This window comes from Larus michahellis, chromosome 2, assembly GCF_964199755.1.
Source record: "Larus michahellis chromosome 2, bLarMic1.1, whole genome shotgun sequence".
NCBI lineage: Eukaryota > Metazoa > Chordata > Aves > Charadriiformes > Laridae > Larus > Larus michahellis.
The window spans coordinates 51,120,439-51,135,663 of NC_133897.1; the positions used below are offsets into that span (position 1 = coordinate 51,120,439).

Below are 15,225 nucleotides of genomic sequence, written 5' to 3' on the forward strand. Positions count from 1 at the left end.
CTAAATGATTCTATGATTGGTCTGATGTAATTAGCAAGAAGCAAGAGAGGACAATTATTCCATTATAAGTATCTTCAAGAAAGTAGTAGCTTGTTGATTTGCCATACTTTCATTGCACACTTACGCATGTACACACACACTTGTTGTCTCTCAAACATGCACAATACATGAAATTATTGATTTAAGTGCTTCAGTTGAGACTCTTCTACACGGAGGCTAAACAGCAACTCTAGAATAAGGAACATGATGTATAGATTCCAGAATTTTCTAATTATTTCCCCACTGCACTCAGTACATATTTGCCTAATTTTTAAATGTTTTTTTACTACTGTCCAGCTCTCAGCTTCTCTTAAAGTCACGGGACTTTAACTGGTGAATATAAGGCTGCTTTTCATCATACACCTGCATGCCTCTTACAAGGAGAAAAGACAATGGCAAAAGAAAGTCAGGAACACTAGTAACATCATGATGGAAGCAAAACTAACTAGAAGATAAAATAAAAACTGTAGTAATTTTAAAACAAAGTTTTTAGTGAGTTTGAAGTTCTGGTAAAGACCAGTAACACAGAATGGCTCAGGGTTAGAAAATCAAAATAGTTAACTCACCTTCCTGGAGGAATTCCTCTCTTCGTAAGATCTATTCGTACTTTCTCTCCTACATGTCTATAAACCTCTACAATGGCTAGTATGGCAGTGTCTCTCACCTGTGAACACAGAGTTTAAATTGTTAATTTCAGGGTTACAGAAACCAAAACAACATTTGCTGACAACCCACTAATCTTCCAGTTTCTATGGATCTGCATGCCAACTCGTTTGATAAAACAGTTGAAACAGTGAGGATGGATGGGAAAGGAAATACAACTGTTATTTCAAGATGGTTTTTGTTCCAAGTTAGAGCATCTCCAGATGGCAAATGCAAAATCCTAGAAATAATGGCTCTAGAGGGAATTTCTGGGATTGACATAAGAATAATATTTGTGGAAAAAACATGCTTTATTTAGGTCTCTGTCACAGTAGACAACATTTCCAAAAGTTAGTCCCTCCACCCAGTCTTGACACTTCATCTTGCTTTTATCTGTTCCTACATGCAGCAAGGCCCTTCTAGAAAAAGAACCTGACTGCCCACACCAATGGGCCATTTTCTTTACTTCCTTCAACAGGAATTATTTGGCATTAAATAAGCACAAGAAAGGGAGTAAGACAAGATGGGGAAGGGGAAAGAACAGTTAAAGCAAGGAGACGGAGTACCTCTTTAAAAAATTTAAACCACAGTCATCACAATAAAAGCTGCCAAAAATGCTTGTTAGTAAACGCCATTATTCTCTATAAAGAATTACTGGATGACTTTAGTATTGTTCTCTGTAACAGTTTGAACTAAACTCATAATTGCTCAATCAAGATATGAAAACTTCGTCTTTATTAATGATCAACAAACAAGACAAATTCTTAACAGATTTTCTCTAGAATAAAACAATGCTACGCTATACAGAAAACACAAGGATGTCGCTGCATCCAGAAAATAAGCATAAAGACCTATCCTGTTTAGTTGCCCATCTCCTACCAATGCTACCTTCTTCCTGTATTCTTACTCTTTTCTCTCAGACACAACTTCAGATAAATTGAGAAAGATTTTATCCAGTTCCATTTGAAGGTTTTCTGAAGTTCGGGTGTCCCCACTATGAACTGCACCTTGATTTTCACGGCAGTTGTTTTTACTTAATTAACTAATTTTAACTACAGTCCTTGCATGTGCTCAAATGCCATTTGGGTTCCATTTAGGAAATTATTACCTGTCCTGCACATGATAATGATACCTTCAGCAAATTTGGCAGATTATTACAGGTCTCATGCAGGGGTTCCTTCTGGAGGCAATTCTTCCTGATGATATATTTTTTCTCTTTTATTTCAACATGCTCTATACGAAACAATTATTTTCAGCGATGAATAGTTTCAACCGCTGAAGACAAAACTAAAGGGGCCAGTATATCGCAACACTGCTGTGTTTGCAACTCTACTTCCATCTTCCCATGGATGGACTGATTCAGAAGAAAATGGGTTTATTGTTTCTCACGGTAGAAAATAACGACCTGTTGTATACAAGAAAGGCTATCAGTGTTTCTTAACTCTGTCGGAGTATAGCTGCTGAAGTACTATTAAGTAATGAAATCCTTACCTGACTATTTGAGTCACCAAACGCTGTACACAGATGTGGTACCAACTTGCTAAGTATTAATGGTTGTGCACCATAACTAAAAAGAGAAAAAAAATAAGTTAATTTTTTTTTTTTACAGAAAATATGCAGATGTGAACTTTTAGCACAGCACTGATATAATACAAACTTGCATCAGTCAAGCTCCCTGTCTCCCTTGCTACTCCTTTGTCTACTTTTAAATAAGACAAAAATACTATACCTTTAGTCCTTCTTTGAGAAAGCTTACAAATTAAGTTGTTTGATTTTTCCTATTTATTAATTTACTTGAATCAGACTTCCTAAAGTATTAGTTTCAGAGAAGAATGACATTCAGAAGAAGGACAGAACCCTTACATCTCCATAGAAACAAAAAGCTTACATGTTTAAGGTAGCAATAAGACACAAACACACTCCTTCTCGGGATCGGTAATTCTTGTGTTTAAAACCAACAGCAAGGCGTTCCCAAATGTACTATAAAAACAGAAATAATTGTCTTTGATTACGAGGAGCACAATACAATGTAATTCTATCCATATTTTATAATTACATTTATAACAGTTGAAAAAAACCAACAGAAGACAAGTCCACTGGAGAAGTAACACCACTTCTCAAATAAAATTAAGTTATAAAACACACAGTATGGAACACAACACGGATTATTCCTATGCCTAAAACAATCCCTAAAAAACATCCTTCAGAAATCTAGCTGAGTATTTTTATTGTTTGAGAAACATCTCTTAAAAACATACAGAATTGCTACACTTAACACACGCAAAACAAACACTAACGCTACAGACTACTGACTCAAGCAGAACTTGCTATATTCTTTTTGCTTCATATTCCGTTTCCCTGCCAAAACTCCCTCTCATCCATTTTAGCTCATCCTTATCCATGCCCCTGCTGTCCACTCCTGTCCTACTTTTGCTTCAAATTTACTTCATATTTCAATTATTTATTCACTATTCATCCTAATTCCTGTGCTTCCAATTTTGCTCTGCCTTCGTTTCTCCTTTTGTGCTACTGCCACTTCCCACTGTACGATTCCCCTGCTCGCTAAACCCTCGTCTACCTTCTTGCGCACTCGTTTTTTCCATTGCCTGCCTTTAGCCCTCTCCCGCCCCAGCTTATCTTTTCCCTCCTTGGTTTATCTTTTTACCTTCCCATCTCCTTGCCCGTTCTCTAGCGGTATGTTACGGTGCAAAAAGCGGGAAGGTGAAGCTGACGAGCCTTGGGATTCTCAGGGGTGTCTGGCAGCGGATGCAGCAGCAGCTCCGACCGCAGCCCCCCCCAGCTGCAGCGCTGCCATTGCAGCCTCCCTCGGCCAGCATCCGCCGGCAGCGTTGCCTAGCGATGGATGCACACTGGCAATCCCACATTTTTGCAGCCTTCCTACCACATACCCCCCTGAACAGGGCGATTGTAACCTTTAACGATTCCACACACATCTGCTAAATTGTATTAGCTACCGATGATTGCAATCATTATTCAGCTTTCTGAAAAAAAAAACCCTCACAACAAAGCATAAGAGCAGGGAATGCCGCATACTCTTTATTAATGGGGTAGCACACTTGATAGCAGACGTAAAATTTTCCAATTAGAGCCTCGCTTGATCGTTTTGTCCCCCTGTGGTTTCCTGTTTGTTTGTTTATACTTCATTACATTTAGAGAAAACAAACCTTAGACCAGCAGGATATGGCTTGCCCAGAACTGCACAGCTTAACAACAAAGAACAGGATTTTACGGAAGAAAACATCCTTCCAATTAACCCACTGTCCCAGACAAAAAAGGAAAAAAAGGAAATCTTCTTGCTAGGTGGACAAAAATACAGGTAGAACGCTAACTGTTCTGAACTGAAACAGACAAAGCAGACAAAAGAGAAATCTCCTCTTTCACTGAACTATCCTTACTTTAAGAACTGAATTCTTCTAAACTGAGAAATTCAAATGGCTGCTTAGAAATTTCAACTCTCACGACTTGCTAGCAACAGTTGGTGTCAAACTCCCTTTGTCCCATTCATGCATTTATACCACCTATACTCTTGTTTTATGCTTTCCTGCCCATAAACAGCTACATCGAGTTCCCGCTCATTAAAAAAAAAAACCAAAAAAAACCAACAAAACCACAAAATAATCAAACAAAACCCCAAACACTTTTAAAACAAGAAAAGGGAACTGACAACAGGACAAATTAAATATTATTCAACAAGACACTAGGACAGACAAGATGAGTTGTTTGGAAAGAAACTTACAGGAATTAACCCCAAAAAACCATTCCACCCAACTTTTCCAAAGGGATCTTTCTCTGCGGCAAAGGGAGCCTAAAACTATGTATTTCAGTGTTGGAGGCACTGGATAGACTTCCCTGTTTTGGTCCCTGCTGTGAGGATGACTGATGCTTTTCATCCAAATTTTTAACAATACATGAGCTGTCCTGAGAGCAGACAACTGAAGGCAGGTTTCTCCTGCCCTAGGGGAGTTACCAGAAGAGCCAATACCTTCTCTTTCTCACGCACACCGTTCCTTGGGCCTCATGAACCTTGTGCTCTTTCTGACATGGCAAGTAAGCTTCAAAGGGGATGGAAGCTTCCTTCCACCCTCTGAGCCTACCGCCTAACAACTCTTCAGAAACCGAAAGATGGACCAGTAATCTGAAACTCTTTCATGATGAGGGCCTAGCATGAAGCCACTATCACCACATTCTTTATCAGCAATTGTTCAAATGAAGGCGTCTCCCAAGATGTTCTGCTGCATAGTTATCCAAACACTATTACTGTGGAGGTAGGTGTACTTTCCGGTCTGTGTGTCAGGTGCTTGGGAGCATCTTGGGCACTGGAGCATGTCACTCACGAACTACTTGCACTTAGGCATGAAAAAATGCTGCAATGTCTCTTCGTCAATGAATACGATCAAAACTAGATCTCATGAAAAGGTAAAGGCATGTCTTTGTGGATGACACTACTAGACCTTAGTGTCTTAATACCAGTCAGATCTGTGACCAAATCATGTGAAAAAACACCTCACGTTAGGAGGGAGATAAATATGTTTCTACAGTTGCCTACCATGCTACCTGTTTGTTCCATCAGGCAAACAAAGCCAGGAATTATCACATAAAAGAAACTCATTTTCATTCACAAAAAATAAGACATTCCCTATTAACTTCTGCACTCAAAATTCAGAAAGAGATTTTCTTCACAAATTAAAAACTCAAATAGTAAGTTCCTACTGACAGCCAGGGTCCTCAGAGTTCCAAATAACATCATTGCTCAAACGATATAATCCTGTTAAATAATCCTACATTTTTCAGACTCACAGAGTAGAAATACAAGATTTAGTACTTGGAAGGAACATAATGCTAAGAACTGTAAGAAGGTTTGCTTAACTCAAACTTCAACCTAAGACAACAAGTCAGAGGGCAACTTCTCCCCACCTCGGTTTTTCCAAGGTTCACACAGCATCTTTGTCACACATCTAGAAAGCCAGATTTTCTAAGTTAGAATGCACCATCTCAACTGCAGGACTACTCCTATGCGTTTAAGTACACAGCTAATTTTAAAATAAAGTCAGAGCTAAATAAACTTATTTATTCCCATTATGCAAACTCCAATCCAGGAGGGTATTTCAAACATGCTTTCATTAACAACGTCCTGACAGTGACATGAAAACATCTACTCAGAATTTAGCTACGATATGCAAAACCTGCAGAATTGCACTGTGCCAGATTTTTATCTTTAGCTGAACAATGCAGCAGTGTCAATCCATTAAGAATATCTTTAAAATTTACACCATTAACAGCCACCATAACATTGTGACATATTCAAAGTCAAGCTCATGCATAAATCATAAGCTCACTGGAGGCCTACATCTGAATCTGCATTAAGTATATACCATGGGCGGTGCTGCTTCATCCATCAATTTCAATATGAGATTCTGTGCTTGCTCTCGAACTTGGTCTTTGGCATCTCCCATACGATCTATCAAAGGCAGGAGAACTATGGGAGAGAAAAAAAGAAAAAATATTAAACACCCCATGAAGATTTTCTAATACTTAAGGATATTTCCTAAAACAGATTTAAGATAGATCACATTCAAAAATAAAAGCTGATTTTAAGTTGGTAACAATATTTTGATGTCCCAAATACATTTCTGAGTATGTTACAAGACTAACAACACACGCATTGGACTGAAATTGAAGAAAACTGTATCTTCCAACAGGCTAAAAATAAAGAAAGCTTTCCCTCTTAAAAAACATATGAATGACTTCAACTTAATCTTCAAAAAGTATGCCCGTAGCTTCTGAATGTCTGGCTTTTCTGAAAAATAATGTTAGGCCTAGTGAGTGGGAAAGAATAGGGATAGGAAAAAAGGACTATTTCAAAATCAGTGGGATTTTGCTGTTTAATTACAAAAATTTTTAAAGTTTTAAATCCCCCTATTCACACAGTGTTTCTCCTGGAAACTCAGCCTTACTTCAGTAAAAGTATCGTTAAAAGTTACTATTTTTAAACACGTGTCCTCAAATAATATTAAACTAAAATTGCACGACAGCCAATGATTTTACATCCTAAAAATCAGAACTCACTCGAAATGAAAGGACTTGCCCATTCTTTTCGCTTGCTTATACAGAGAGCAGTTTATAATTGCATACGATAAATAAATGGATGTTACGATATTTAGGAAAGTTATCTGAATGAATGCTTAGATCAGCGTTGTGCAAGACATCCTGCTGTACAGGTTCCTACTCCTCCATCTGGGGTCTACACACGCTTTGTGAGACTCTTCCCTCCACTGCTTTTGCTACCACTTCTTTAAACGAAGGGCGACAACACCGAGCGTGACACCTTCCCTCAGGAAGTACAACTGACACGGAACTGGTGGAGATGTCATCTCCTGGGGGACAGTGCTCTTAAAGCTAGTATAAACATGTGAAACAGCACCTAGAAAAAGCAGTGTCACACGCTAATAGTGACATTTACCTGTCAACAGCTCAACCTTCTGCATTAGCTTCTGTTTCCGACCTGATCCACCATTTTCTAAGAGCGGCAGGTATCAGTGACATAATCTAGGTGGGACTTACTCAACACAGATCCCAATACCCACCCAGAGCATCCTTCTGCTCCTGCACTCTAGTTAAGCCGGGGCTAAGTTTACAATTACCACACCACTTATTCCAACCTTCTAAAACTAGCATAATGTTTGCCTTGAGTCTTTTAGAGACTTGCTCTTATTCCAAGAAAAAAAGACACAGTAACAGGGAAAATCACCATTTGGTGTTACATCTCTGAACACTGGAGAGTATTCTACAGTTGCTGCCTGATCTCTCTCAGCTGCTGACTGCTATAAAATTAGTTTTCCTATTCTACTCACAGAGGAAATAACTATCACCCTATTTTTTGAAAGGGAGCTCTGAAAGAATTTTAGCGGTACTTCATAATTTTATAGTAATAACTAAACAATAGTGTTACCAGCAAAAGAAAGTGAACAGAATCAGTAACTCGGGACGTCTCCTCAGTCCTCTGTTCCTACATTAAAGCAGCAGCCATTTCTGTACCATGATTATTACCAGACAAATACACTGCTGAAACCTGAATTTCCCACCTGCTGTACCTGAACACTTTTTAATCATCCTAGTCTGAATATATAATTCTACTGGCTCTGGATATTCTACTGCCATCTTTAGCTACCATTATCAAGTTTTAGCATTTTTTATCTGTCTTTTCTTCCCTTTCTCTTCTGAATAAATTGTTACAGCTACTTTCATTTCACAGTTTGAAAAGAAGGGTTTGGGTTTTTTTTGTTTTGGTTTGGGGATTTTGCTGTTTTTTTGTTGCTGTGGGGTTTTTTTTGTTTTGGTTGTTTTTTTCTGTTTTGTTTAGCAGGGGTGATTTTTTTCTATTTTGTGAACACAGAAGAAACACCCAAAACTCTAGAAGCCTGAAGGCATGCTGAGAGAGTTAGGGTTGTTCAGCCTGGAGAAGTGAAGACTTCGAGGAGACCTTCTAGCAGCTTTCCAGTATCTGAAGGGAGCCTATAAGAAAGCTGGAGAGGGACCTTTTACGAGGGCATGTAGTGATAGGACAAGGGGTAATGGCTTCAAACTGGAAAAGGGCGGATTTAGATTTGATATTAGGAAAAAATTTTTCACTCTGAGGGTGGTGAGGCACTGGAACAGGTTGCCCAGGGAAGCTGTGGATGCCCCATCCCTGGAAGCATTCAAGGCCAGGTTGGATGAGGCTTTGAACAGCTTGGTCTAGTGGGAGGTGTCCCTGCCCATGATCTTTAAGGTCCCTTCCAACCTAAACCATTCGATGATGAATTTTAGGAGTACACAGGTGATCTCTCCCCTAGATTTCCAATCACTCATATACTTACTGATCATGTTTTTCTTCACCATAGTATTTTTCATTACTCTATTCAGCACCTCTAAACTTTATGTGGTACAGATTTTGTACCATATAATACACGTATGGTATGTATTTTACTCGAACCATACGTTACTGGTGAGGTCTGCTACATCAAACTGACTGCTGGTCAGCTGAAGGCCACTCTTGTGTTACCGAGAGGGAAACAAACACAGCCCACAGAGAAACTGTTCCCGCGGAGGGAAACACAGCGAGTGCCAGTCCTGCGGGAACACGGCTCCTTTGTGACTCATTAGCAGGCTGAGTCAGTTGACGGAGCGGCAGATACCAGGGCTCCACTCAAATCACCAAGGCGAGCACAGAGAACAGCTACTGGAAGCCGCTGAAGAGCTGTGAGGTCATGGAGTTAAACGAAGCGATGACACAGCCTGCAGATTTCAGGGCGTGCAGCCACTGAACACGCCAGCCTTTGTCACTCGCGGAGCTCTGACAGAGGGACAAGCTGCTGTGGGAGCTGTTAAAGGGCCCAAAAGTCTGCAGGCTTGACTTCCCCCCCGCCCTGCCCCCGCCATATAATGCGTGATATATTCTGTTTGCATAAAACAAACGAAATTAGGCTGGTTTTCAGTTTGGTAATTCATCTTCTCTGTCAGAATAAGCTCCAACAGGAAATTATTTTTATTTGAAGTCGGTTGCCTATTGAGAATTTCAGAACGCTCAACCAGAAGGGGATCTCCCCCAAACATATTTCAATTTGAAATCCTAATGCCTTCATCACTTTTTCTCCAAAATGTTAAGACACATCTAGGGTGAGCTACAGTAAAAAATAGCTGAATTGTATTAGCTGCCCTTTCTATGAATGAATGGGGAACACATCTCCCTGCCTAAAAATTCTGAAGACATCTGAGACACTCAGGTCCATCCCAGTGTCCTGTTTTGCTGATCACCCTTCTCTTTTCCCTACTGAAAGCCTCCTGGCCTCTCCTTGCTCCTCTGTGGTCCTGCCCTGTCAAAAATCACAAAGCACAAGAAACTGAGTTCTCACAAGAGCCCCCACCTAAGCCCAAACCAGTATTTGTCTGTTTACAAGGTGAACTGAGGACATACTCAGACATTCAAGATGATACACACATGTCAATCAAAAGCAGGAGCTAAGAGGTATGTTGGAACTGAGCCACTAGGAACAGCCTGTGGAGGCTTTGGTGCCCTAGGAAGTACCTACCAGGTGTTTGTGCACTAAGATTTTATAAAAAGGTCTTTACCTTGGACAGCTTTAGGCAGGTTTCTATCCTTACCAGGAACAGATGAAGTAACTCGCAATACAAGGGCACCCTTTACCAAAAATCAAGTCTCTGCTTTAGAAGATTAGAGCACTACTACCATCCCAAAGAATGGATAACCAAAACACACATTAATAAGAACAATGCTTCCCCCACACACACACCCAACTTCATTCTGAAAACTACTGAACAATCATTTTGGCTGATACTTTCAGTTTTATGTGCTTTCTTATCAGCATTATCAAATAAGCATCCTTCCTTTATCCTGCAGTGCAAATATATGCATTTGGTCATGTCTGGCATCAGCGTGCAAGATAAACAATCTCAAAAAGATGTTGGGGGTTAAAAGAAGGGTGAGGAAGGAGAATTGTGACCATGCATGAAGGCAGTATTCAAAGTGGCAGTCTCCTAAGAAGTTACTCAGCAAAGTATATAATTTGTCACATTCAGTATGGACTCCTGCACTCCTACTGTTTTACATTAACCGTATCCATCTTACTCTTTCTGTTGTCTAGTTTCTTTAATTATTTCAAAGGTATTTTGGAAAGCCTAATAAAATATGACAACTTTCTTCCTTTTATTTATTTCTGCTGATACGCAGAGAAACATTACACTAAATTTAGGAGACACTGACTCCCTTTGCAGTTGCTGGTTATTTTTTGCAGAGACAAGGAGGACTATATCCCATTCAATTTGCCTTTTTGGAACATTTTAGCATATTGCCAAAGTTTCCTATCACCACCAGCCACTCCTGTGTTTTTCCTGTTAAGATTTCTACATTGTCATACCATGATTTTACAAGTTTTGATTATTGAAGAAAACTTAGAAGCATCAGTAAAAATATTCTATAGCGCATATTAATTCTATCAGATTTACCTCAACCTGACCTGCTGTTTACATCTGAGCTGCTATTTATACCTTTTTCCTTTTTAATTGCAGAATAGTTACCTTTCTATTATATCCCTAACAGACCTTATTATCCCATCGGTTTCTTTTCCATTGTTTGACTTCCTTCTCTCGACTTGGTAAACCTAAATAAATTTTTATTTATACAAAATCAGGTAATGATTTTACCACCACTAGTTAGACAGTAGATGCAAGAATTAATGCCAAAACCAGCCTAGAGAGTCAGAGTACAGCCTCGAGAAATTAAAAATTTGTTTCCTTCACTGGGACTGAAGAGGACAAACAAGTAAATCACAAAAGTCACTGCCTAGAACGGCACCCAATGTATTTTTAAAAATCCCAAGCAGCTTAACTGTATGACCCCCTGCAGCAAAGAATGCCATAGGTAGTACAAACAACTTCCTTTTGTTAAACTTTAACAAAAGTTCTTCTGTTATGACACAAATACGGAGCTTTTCAGATTGTATTATTGCTTACAGCTCCTGCTCTGTTCTTTCTCTCTTGACCACTTATACCTGCTCTTTATAAGTGCTCATTTTATGTATGGCCTCTCGCACCTACCCGTTTCTAGGAACCCACTTTAGATAGTCCATGTCTGCTCTACTGCAAAGACTTACAAAAAAGCATTAAGCAAATAAGAGTCTTTGCCAAGGAAGCAACACCAGTGTTGGCAGAAATTCCGTTACTAAAAAGTCTAACTTTTTCTCTTAGACACTGAGAGAAAAGGACTTGAGGGCAGAAACAGATTGAACCTAGGCAGAAATATCTTCCTAGTTTTCCAGGAAACCTTGCCAGCTCAGGCAATAGCATTAAACAGCTGCCATTAGAAAGGAGGGAGGGAAACTACTGCCTCTGCAATTAGAGCAGTCTGTTCTTCTGGGTAAGGTGCACAGGAGAGAAAAGGAATCCCACAGAGCCTCCTACGGGGCCAGCAACAGGGCTGGTCTGACAGGCCTACACAGCCAAGGGCTACTTCTAAGCAAAAAATCATTAGCAGGCTCTCAGAGAGGGCCTCACCACTCCCCTCCTCAAAATAAAGTCCACTCCACAGTAAGTTTAATCAAAAGCCATCTCTGACATTAATGTGCTTGGCAGGAGCCAATTAAGAAAAGCATTAATGAGACATACTCTTCACCACCAGTAGTGGATGGAAAAAAATACATATTTTTTTTTTTTTTAAATCCAATACATCCATGAATCTATCAGGGTCTCAGTCTCAGGAAACACGAGAACAGAGCCTTCAAGACCAAAGAGAGTTTCAAGTGTATTAGACCAGTAAGAAAACTAGAAGGTAGACAACAAATGTTCGTGTCATCTCCTAACATTTTTTAGCTCTAGGCTAGGTTTTTACAGAACTAGGATTAATCAGAACCAAACAGAAACCAAGGAAGGGTAGGATTTCTCTGCTCTTATTTAATGACACTGCACTTCTAGATGTCATACAGTGAAGTGTCCATAGATAGCAAGCAGATGGTACCCTAAAGCACAGCCTATCACTCAAGCATGAATCACTTCAGGTAAAATTCATGCCTACTACAAATAAATTCCAGTGATAGCCAGACAGGACATAAAAAGTTTTAAAAGGCTGCACAGTTTTTTGAGGGTTTTTTTGGTGTTGGGTTATTTTTGTTGTTTTGTTTTTCCACACTAAAGCTTTAGACAATCTGTCACCAAGATGAAAAAAGTCACAGCTTAAATCAGCTATGACCATTAACTACAGAGGGAATCAAAGAAAAGGATTTTCTGAGATGTTGCAGGAAGTTCATCTTTTTGTTAAATTGGAAAATATAAAAGCAATTCAAAACATCTATTCTGGAGAAAAAGTACAAATAACAGTCTCCTCTAAAAGCCTTTTCTAAAAAAAAAGTCAGCATTTTATTGTTTAAGAAAATGCTACAACACATATCCAACACCGCTTTTCCTGAGGTCAGTAAGCAATAAAATGAAAGAGGAATATCAGGCAAAACACCTGACTTGCATTTAGATGCAACAAGGTAGCTTTGAGACAAGATTTCTCCCACATAAGTAGAAAAGTGTGCTTTACATTATCTGAGCAGTCCAATTTATTGAACTATTTGATTTAATTTCAAACTTTTCTCTAACATCTGAGGTTGGCCATACAAAGCCATGGGGCAGATGATCTTGAAGGTCTCTTCCAACCTAAATTATTCCAGGTTTTATGTTAAGGTGTTCTGCAAGCATTTGTAATCTGGAATCCTGCAGTATAACACACCATTAGTCTCAACATGTAAATTAAATTAATAAAAATGAACAATAAGAATAAAAATCAGTCAGTCCCTAAAACCTGAACATCCAGTGTTTTTCTACATGCTATAAATCCATGGTAGCTCATGCTAAAACAGTCCTTGATTTTCATGGTGTCAAGGAAAGCACTTCTCCACACAGCATTAAAGCCACTTATTGAAGAGTCTTGATTAAACTGCACATTTAAGTCTTCTCCATCCAAAAATTTCAATCATTAAGCAGAAGGAAAAGCAAAAATTAAGAACTTGGGTGTTATTTATCTAAACGCAGTCTTACTCAAACAAGTATTTCCAAATTCTTGTACCAAATGCTTTTAATCCATATTCAGTCAAAAAATTAATGCACATTGCAAGTCCTTACAACTGCTTTAAAATACATCAGGCAACATACTTGCATGCTTAATTATGACAATAAATTTGAAAGAGCATTTAAATTATTCTGAAGAGTCTAATTTAAGGGTTCTTCCACCACTTCTAGAAACCACATGGGAAAGAATTTAAACACTTCAAATTGGCTTCACATCTTAGTATATGGCACTACAACTATCTTCCAATATTATTTTTGCCCACTAGTTTCTTTTTACAGCAAGAAGAATTTGAAACTGCTATTACCCATATGCACACACTTACATACAGAGGTTGTGTGTAGAATGTGTATCTATACTCAGATTTATACATATATAAACATAATACGCATATCTGTGTTTGGTCTTCTTTAAATATCAAGTATCTTTCCTGTAATTTGCAGGTAACTAAAATGTATTTTGCAACATCTTGTAAGGTTGTATGTGAAAGTGAATGACAATATAATTATATCATAGACCAACAGACAGTTCAGTATATACAGAAAAATATGTCATGATATAGCACCACGTTAAAACTGAAACAGATTCCACATACCTTTATTACACTTTTTCTTTTCTCATTCCTTTGGCAATAACAAGATGGCAAAATAACATTCACTTATCTTAGAAAACAAAACTATTATCAGAGGCTTTTCCCAGAAGCTCTATCATCCAGTCACGTTTGCCCATAATTCTAATATTCTCTTTTACTCCTGATATATAATGTTTTAATAATTAATGCCATCACATGGGAAAAGAGATTGTGACAGGGTAATTATGTACTCTTACATAATCTTTTTTAATCACAGAACAAGCAGTAGTTTTAAATACTGAAAGATGTAACACTCAAACACTCCTTAATCTGCTTTATTTTTTCCAGAATATGTCCACATAGGCTTATGAACTAACAGATATCCTGATATTTATTGCCTGCAGAGTATTTTCAAGCATCTTCACTGAGATTACTAAAAAAGAGATTCTAAATTTGTGTGTCCAAGTTCTCAGAACACTGATGCCTGCTGCAGAGAGCGTGCAATGTGGTTAATCACAAAAGGGTAACACCTTGGAAGAAAGTTACTGCAACATTAGATTGTTGCCTAGGAAACTGAATTAAGTCCCTTATCAGGCATTATTACTTCAATACAAAGATTGCTAACACACTCTTCAGAATATTGGAAAGCGTCTCTCCTATAACTATTCTTCTGATTTTGCCCAAATCGAATTTACAGCACATATTTAGGCTGTAAAGATAGAAATAATAGTAGTAAAGCATTCCTGATTTTTTCTTTTTTAGCAAAAAGCCTGTAGTGCTTATGGGGGTGAATATTCAGTCACATTATTTTTCTCTGCACTTTAGGAAATCTCTCCCCTTCATAACTGAACAGGAAATTAAACTGGGGGGGGAAATGTTTTGCCATGTTATAGTTGGGTAATACACCATTATATTTCCATCACTTAGCGAGTTGTGAATCATGAATAAAAATATCTCGGGGTCACAGAAATGAGATGCTCTTTATTAAGACAAAAATACATTCATGGTTCCAGATATGTTATGACAAGATACATCTATAAAAGTGAAATTTCACCCAGAAAAGAGGATTCATCGTATTTTAAAAGAGGCAGAAACACAGTAGGTAGGTATTATACATATACATCTTCCTTCACTATATTCACGGTGCAGTCCTGATCTTCAGTGAGCATACAAGTATCTACAATAACTAATTGCAATAAACAAGAAGTTGGCCATATTTTGAATACTTCAAAGTAATAACTAAATTGCCTGGAAAAGTTGTATTACACTTGTCTTCAAAAAGTAATATACTCGCATTTATTTGACCAAAACAGAAGAAAGTAAATACCTACTATATAAAATTCTACTGAGG

At 38.3% G+C, this 15,225-nt stretch overlaps 1 protein-coding gene across 43 annotated transcripts in view; it reads right to left on the reverse strand.

The window, feature by feature from the left end:
• Positions 1 to 15,225, reverse strand: part of CLASP2 (cytoplasmic linker associated protein 2) — a 154,184-nt gene that overhangs the window by 119,484 nt on the left and 19,475 nt on the right. For 39 of the 43 annotated variants that reach the window (XM_074575323.1, XM_074575321.1, XM_074575315.1 and 36 more), the window contains exons 3-6: positions 6,075 to 6,178; positions 2,570 to 2,661; positions 2,173 to 2,248; positions 606 to 703 (exon numbers count right to left, since the gene is read on the reverse strand). In XM_074575323.1, coding sequence (XP_074431424.1) covers positions 606 to 703; positions 2,173 to 2,248; positions 2,570 to 2,661; positions 6,075 to 6,178 — 370 coding nt within the window. Of the gene's footprint in view, positions 1 to 605; positions 704 to 2,172; positions 2,249 to 2,569; positions 2,662 to 3,346; positions 3,514 to 6,074; positions 6,179 to 15,225 lie in introns of those variants that run through there. The other 4 variants (XM_074575332.1, XM_074575328.1, XM_074575325.1 and 1 more) reach the window with 3 other exon arrangements.